Source organism: Poecilia reticulata, linkage group LG16 (assembly GCF_000633615.1).
Source record: "Poecilia reticulata strain Guanapo linkage group LG16, Guppy_female_1.0+MT, whole genome shotgun sequence".
Lineage (NCBI taxonomy): Eukaryota > Metazoa > Chordata > Actinopteri > Cyprinodontiformes > Poeciliidae > Poecilia > Poecilia reticulata.
Window position 1 is genome coordinate 18,148,388 of NC_024346.1, and position 7,877 is coordinate 18,156,264.

At 40.1% G+C, this 7,877-nt stretch overlaps 1 protein-coding gene across 1 annotated transcript; it reads right to left on the bottom strand.

The window, feature by feature from the left end:
* Positions 1 to 305: 305 nt before the first annotated feature.
* Positions 306 to 1,001, bottom strand: twist1b (twist family bHLH transcription factor 1b). Its single transcript, XM_008432477.1, has one exon. The coding sequence runs from the start codon at positions 864 to 866 to the stop codon at positions 357 to 359; it is 510 nt and encodes a 169-aa protein (XP_008430699.1). The 5' UTR covers positions 867 to 1,001; the 3' UTR covers positions 306 to 356.
* Between the last annotated feature and the right edge of the window lie 6,876 nt (positions 1,002 to 7,877).

Genomic DNA, 7,877 nt, shown 5'->3' on the forward strand with positions numbered 1-7,877 from the left:
ATATAGTCCTCATGCATGCAGAGCCACAGAGTCGTCTTTGGTTTGGTTGATCCCATGTTTCCAGCATTGGACTCCTCCAGAATGTCCCTTCAGAATTTGATAAGTAGATTCAGCAGTCACCTGTAGGTTAGACAACGAGTTATTTGCCATGAAACTTTGCAGAGAGGCAAACTAAGCTTTGAACTACTGGATTATTAGGTTGCATAATATTTTCAGAATATTTGGCAGCACTTTTTATTTATTTCTTTTTTTTTAGTTATGAGTCATGCATATTAGTAGAACAAAACTTAAACATACCATTTTGGGCAAAAATAATAATAATAATAAAAATAAAAAATAAAAAAAGTCTCCAGATGTTAGTGAGATGTAGACATGGACCAAGCTCCCTCCATCCTCCACACGGAGAAGGCATAGCTCAGCCTCTCATGAGCCACATAGCTGCAGCTTGACATCTTGGAGTCCAGCTCGTCGCTCTGCAACACCTGGCAGAGGAAGTCGATGTACCTGGCAGCGAGTTTTAAGGTCTGTATTTTGCTCAGTTTGTCCGAGGGCAGCGTGGGGATAATCTTCCGCAGGGCCGCGAACGCCTCGTTTAGGGACTGGGTCCTCTGTCGCTCCCGGACGTTGGCCATCACCCGCTGCGACTGGAGCTCCTCGAAGGACTGGGGGCTGCTGCTGCCGGACTTCTTCCCTCTTTTCCCCGGTGTCGGGCTGTCCGAGTCGTCCCCGCTTTTTCTGCTCGTCCTCCGCTTCCTCCCGCCGGCTCTCTTCGGCTGTCTGTCCGGCTCCCCCTCGCTGTTGCTCAGGCTGTCCACAGGAGAGACGGGGGAGCTTCCCGACTCTTCCCCCAGATTTTCCTCAGACATCTCCCACCTGAGAAGACGTAGGGCCAGAGAGGGGTCCGAGAATTCACTCCCCTCTCATGAGAAGTCTGGGAGATGGTCCACCTGAAGATCCACCGCAAAACAATCCATAAATAGGTTCCTTGGAGGAAAAAAAAAAACCCCTCTTCTGTTAGTTGAGAAACTTAAGAACTTCTTATAGGCTACATGTAGTAAACTTTTTTTGTTGTTTGGGCGAACATGATTGGCTGAGAAGTTGAAATACGCGAATTGAGGGGCGGGAACATCCGAGAAACTGTTTGAGAAGCTCTGCACAAAGCTCAGGTTTCTTTGTTAAACTTTTTAGAAATGCATCTTAAATTTGAATGTGGCAAAAATACAAATTTAGAGGGGGGAAAAAAATTAATTGACAAAATGAATCTTGTGTGTTTGATGAGTTCATTCCACACAACGTGATGTGTTTCAAGCCTTTATTTAGGTTCATTTAGATGATTATAGTTTACAGCTAATGGAAATCAAACCAGAGGAGTAAACAAACATAGATTATATAGTATGTGTTGTGCAATCATGGTGAAGACTGCTGACTGGACAGCTGTCCAGCAGATAGTCATTGAAGCCCTATGGGTAAACAACAAAAGGGCATTACTAGCAAAGCTGGACATGCACACATTGCATAGATATTCATGGAAAGTTGAGTGGAAGGAAAAAGTGTAGTTAAAAAAATGGATGGGCAAGCAATAGGGATAACTGCAGAGCTACTGGAAATGCAAAGTTGGTCAGATCTGTTATATGAATAAATGGATCCATGCAGCGTGGCAGGGAGGTGTGGCACTGCTGAGATGTTGATGATGCCTGTCTTTTTTTTAATCATCTTATCTTGACAATAGCCTACCCAATAGATTATCCATGAAGTTATATTAGCAAGTTTGCTGGAGAATCAAATACCCTAATGCCATGGTTACATATTCATGTTCTGACACTTTTTTCAGTGACCACTCTTTGTTGTTCCTGATTCAGGAGCAGCTTAACACAAGGAACATAACCGTTTTAGCCCACCTAACCTTTTAAACGATAGGGGACGCGTTCAAGGACACGGGGTGGTGTGAAAAAGGAAATCAATATTTTCCTGCACAGGAATAGGCATGGACTAATAGTAAAAGCAGTAGTAGTAGTAGTAGCACTAGTAGTAGTCTCGTAGTAGTAGTCTGTTTTGGATAAGTCTGTGTGTGGTGGCCCTTTAAGCACTGAATCTAGCTCCAATCCAGATCTCCTCAAGTTCCTTAAATGATGTTTGATTCACAATCATCTCAAAGCTTTATTTATTCCTGTTGCTTGTGGGCATTTTTCCAGCATACTTTTTCCTTTCACTCAATTTTCTAATGGCATGCTTGCACACAGCACTTTGCTAAGAGCAAGCTTCTTTACCAATTACCTTTTGTGACTTGTCCCCCTTGTGAAGATTGTCAGTGACTGTTCAATGGATAACGGCCATGCAGGTTTTTGCATGATTGTGTAGAACATGCTTTTACGTAAAAATACTTTGTATTTGTTTAACGGAAAACTGAAAACCTGAATTGGGATTTTCATTAGCTGTGGTTCATAATAATCTAAATTTACAGAAATAAAAGTTGGGATGTCTGTAATATTTTTGTGCAATATTGTAGTCACACTTTTTAAGCTGAATTAATGAAATCAAAGGTTTTTAAAATATGTTTTGATTTTAGGACTTACTCTCATAAATCTTGACATTGACATTTCAGGGTTAAACAAATTTTTACCAGAATGGTTTCCAAACGTTTTTACACCCTCTAGAAAAAAAAACCAGATTTTGTTATCAAAAATCCACAAACTTTAGTGGCAGTCGTTGATATATTGTACAATAGACCAATGTGAGGTAATGCGCGATTCGGAAGAGTAATTATGTCTATACATGGTTTTCAAAAATCTGAAAATTGTGGCAAGCATTTGTATTCAGCACCCTTCACTTTGACACCCTTGAATCATCTCCAGTCCAGCTGCTTTCAGAAGTCTAGTTGCGATGAAGCAGCTGCTCTGTGACGGCCTCAGATGTTTGTTAAAGTAGATTTAGTGAAAAAAAAAAAGCATTGTGAAGACCAAGTAATCCATCAGAAATGTAAACAAAAATTTGGAGGAGAAGTTTAAAGCAGGTTTAGGTTTTAAAAAAGAAAACTAAAAACTTTGAACGTCTCACAGAGCATTTTCTGGAGCGTACTGGAAAGTGCATAGCACCACTGCAAACCTACCAAGACACGACCTCGATCCACCTGAAGTGACAGACTGAGCAAAAACAGAGTGAATGAAAAGAGTGGCCAAAGAAAGCCACTGTAAAAAGGAAGCCATAAGAAATAATGGTTTCCACTGGCCATGCAGGGGGCACAGCAAATATGTTAAATGTAGTGGTCTGCTGCACATCACCATGAACACCCAGGTGAAACATCCCGTTGGCAGCATCATGCCATTGCGATGCTTTTCCTCTGCGAAAGACAAGCAGAGTTGATAGGAAGATTGATGGCGCTAAATACAGGGCAATCCATCACGAAAACCCAGTAGGGACAAAAGATTTTAGACGCCCGTGGACGTTCAGATTCCAACAGGTCAATGACCCTAAGCATAAAGTGAGAGCTACAATAAAATCAGTCTGTGGCCAGAGTTGTAAAGATCGCTGTTCAAACATCCTTTTTGCGCCAATCTGATCAACCTTGAGCTGTTTAGCGAAGACGAATGTATCCATGTCACACTCTAAAATTTAATTAAAAAGAGAAAAACATAGTCTTGTTTCCATAATCACAAATTTACACTATTTTCTGTTGGTCTATCACATTAACCCTCATCAAAAAATATTTATATTTTAGCAGTTCAAGGCTTATGAATGGCATTGAATACAACATATATATATATTTTTTTTAATAATAACTTTCCTGAAACATTTGTTTCCATTCAGCAAAACAATTTCAATAACAGAAAGTACGTTAAATATGTAGTAGCATACAATACATTGCCATACAATTTGTGTTTGTGCATCCACAGTGGAAGCGGCTCAGGTTTTCTGATTCGGAACAGAGAAAAGGGAAACTCTGTGTGCTTGGCTCTGCAGCACTAACAGGGCTGGTGATACAATATCCATCTTGTTTAGTGGAGGATTACTTTGTTTAGGTTTGAGAAGACTGTGGTCCACAGGAGCAGCATCTGGCTCAGGAAGCAGGGGGCATTCGGGGTCAGAGGTCACAACACCAGTGAAACATCCATTTACATCTTGTTGGAGGCCTCAGAGTGAGGTATTGTTCTAAGGGGAGCACAGGCTTGTTTAAGTGTGGATTGAGCTTTTTTTTTTTTTCTTTTTTTTTAGATTTAAATTTTCACATTTTTACAAGAACAGACGATCACTTCACCTCATTTCTTGTTGATTTTTATCAAAATTCCTTCTCTGCAAACTAAATTCTAAATGTAATCTTTGAATGTTTTAAACTTGCAATCGTTCGTTGTTTATGATGACTAAACGGAGCAGCTTGAGTCTGTTTCAGGTGACTACACCTGTCCTGTGCCTCTGTCCATGGTGCTGATCTCATTATGCTCTACCTGCAACACAGGTAAGGAAAGAGATTTTTCAACTAACTTGCGTAACCATGACCTCTCTCTTATCTGGAGTGCTCTCAGCAAAAGAACAGATAACACAGGAGATTTAAGCTGAAGGTTTATAGGACAGATTGATGAGCCTGCTCCTTAAATTAAAATGGAAAGCAGAGACAAAGTTTTAGTCTTGCACATAAACGTGTCACTTGAAGTATTTTAGGAGTAATCGTCCTTTAAAATTGGCTCATAAGCAAAGCAAATTTATAACCATTAGCATTGGTAAGTACAAATACTTGAGGATGGGTTGTACTTAATTATTGCTCCTTAAGGATACTCGATTCTTTAATCTAACTTATGCATTTCTTTAATCCACACAAAGGCACAACAATGCACCAGGCTCAGACTTTGGTAATATGTTGAAAGGTCACTTTGTGAAGAAAGGAAATAAACCCACCTGTTGCCTGTTAAATGATACAAAGATTTTGCTTTTTATCCACAGCGATAGCAAGAACGTGTGAACGTCAAAGTGAGAGTTTCAAACTTAAGAACAATGTACCAGCTGTCAAGCATGGTGGCGGCAGCATTATGCTAAATGACTGCTTCACTGCAGTCGTTCAGTGAAGCAACTTGTCCATTTTTTAAATTTAGTGTACTAATGTTTCTGTACTGTTTTCCACATAATTTAACTCATTATTTGATCACTTGTTGTTAAAATCCCAGGATACGCAAGGCATCCACTCCCATAATGGATAAATACAAATTTCTCACTAGACCTGTATGGCAGAACGCAAAACTACTATCACATAGTATATGATGTGCACATCTTTTACTTTTTCAGTGTGCTGTGTTGCAACCAACGGTAGCCAAAATCCCAACTAAGGATATAAGTCTACAAAAGCCCTTTCGTAGACTTTCTTACAATGTGCAAGATAAGGAGGGAGGAATATTATATTGTTGCAAATTCCTGTATTTGTATTCAATGCAGCACCAGCCAAACCTAAATGCCTGATAATTACAAAGAAAAAAAAATCCAAAGTCAGAAACACATAAATTAACATATTGTCAGAATCGTCAGGTCTTACATGGTTCTTAACAAATTGTTTTTCTTGTTACATTTTCCTTTTTTTGTCCTAATACATCGGCTACCAGAGACCACACCCAATAACTTAAGACAGTTTTGAAATCCTCTGACCATAAGAAAAACAATCGCGATGACAGTGAATGTTACCTACTTTGACACAAAAAAAGGTAGCTAGTAAGAAAATACATTTCAGACTGAATATTAAGTAAAATCTTACAAAGAGAATCTTCTTTTAACCAGGGGAGCAGAGTGGAATGGACTGAGAAATAGACTGAAAAAGCGTCACAGACTTTTAGACAAATGTTGTATTGTTAAAAAAAATACAGTTGTATAAAGAACAGTAATCAGTGAGGTAAAGTTTAAACCAGAAACATGCCGGTGGTTGTATTAGCATTTCTATTTCTGACTGGGATCATAGTAAGCAGACTGGAGAAGAAGAACAAAGACGCTAGTGACTTGAAGCATTTAAGATGATGATACAACAATTAGAGTCTGTGTTCTTTTGATTAATTCACTCTTGAAATCAAGCTTGCTGTCACTCATCCAGGAAAAAAAAAAGCAAAATCAACAAATTACTGGAGCATTTCCTAGGTTGGAAAACTGACTCTGGAGTTTATGTGTTCTCTTCTTCTGTGTGGATTCGCTCCAGGTTCTCTTGCGTCCTTCCACTGTCTAAAAATATGCTGGGTTACTGGTTACTCTGAATTGGGAAAACACATAGTTGTTTGCCTTTTGTGTCTCTGTGTTGAACTTTAATGGACTGACAGGTTGTTCCAAGAGAAACCAGCATCTCAACAACCAACTGCTGAAGATAAGAATCAATCCCCCTCCCCACGACTCTGCCAGGGATAAATGGGTGTAGAAAACGGATGGATTGATTATTATTATTAGAACACACTTTTATCATTCTAATAATTACATGGAAGTCTGCCTAATTCGCTCCTTCCATTTTGTCATATTGTGACACCAAAGTCCACATCCAGGGACTCACATTCAGCCAGCCGCTCTACTCTCAGATGGTTTTATGGAAGAAGAGAAGTAAGAAGAGAGTCAAGAACAAAAGCCATAAGTAGTTCACCAAAAGCAATGCAGGTCTTTCAGCCAGGTCGTGGAAGAAGGTACAAATTGTCCAATATTATAATGGCTATTTTGGTGGAAAGCTAGCACTGACATCATTCTGAGCTTGCCAAGAACAATGATTACAAGTTCTGTCTCTAGATAAGTAAAGTTTATGAATTTATACTGAAATGATTTTAAACTTGCAGGAGAAAGGGGTTCCAAAAAGTATTGACTCACAGGGCCCTAATAAATATGCATGGTACACTTTTCAGATTTTTATTTGAGAAACATTTTGAAAAAATAATTAGACACGTCTCTGTTTTGGTCTATTCCTAAAAACACATTCAAGTTTGTAGTTGTCGCACTATGGGGAAAAAGTTTAAAGGGTGTGAATACTTGTGAAAAGCACTGTTTGAATGACCTGACTGTTAAAGCTGTCCCACCTGCAGCTGGTTTGTGCATTACACAATAAAGTCAGTTTTTGGCGCTTTTAAATGAAACAAGTCTTAAACTAGAATAGACGTGCACAGTAGGTTTATGTTTTTCTGCAGAATTCGACCTTCTGCTGAAGTAACCATGAGAAAACACAGCTGCTTCCAGAAAACATGATGTCATCACAGGACATCTCCTCCAGTGTTGATCTTTAATAAAGAGTAAACCTTCATCGGTCACTTACAGAGACGCTCTCGGAATGACAAGTACAAGTGCAAAAGGAAGCGATAAACGACATACACTGTACTACCATGCGACGATAGAGGCTTTTTTTCCCCCTCTTCCTGCAGCAGTGGCAAAATAACTGGTGAAGACATTTTTCATCCTTATCGCTTTGCGTTGAGGGGGTGTTATTGTAAAGGCTAGTGTAAATGACTGACTCATGCAATTTGACACAGCAGTCAGGAGTGACCCCCAGGCGTCATGAGGTGCCCCTCCCAGAGGTCACGTCAAGGCAGAGCCGACTCTGGCTCTCACTCACCGAGTCAGTTCCAGATCCGCAGAGACCCCCGTCTTATTTTTTCAGCTCAAGCCCTCGGAGGGCCGCCTTTCTTTATCGGCCTTCTCATATCTATTGAAATAACAAACCGAGGTCCTCCGCGTGTATGAGTCTCCCCCCCACAATTGACAGCAATAGTCATGTTCACTCCATTAAAAAGCCGAGCCGCCTCGGGTCCGGTGCCAGCTCGCCGAGACGGATCAACTGAGCGGGATGAGAAAAGACAGAAGTGCGTTCTTCTAAAAAGGAGCTGCAGATAGCTCCTAATCAACCCCTTTCAGACTAACAAGATCAAGTACCAGAGCTGGAGGTT

Excerpts from the sequence above, each read along its gene's own strand:
- twist1b (XM_008432477.1), bottom strand. The coding sequence starts at position 866 with ATGTCTGAGGAAAATCTGGGGGAAGAGTCGGGAAGCTCCCCCGTCTCT.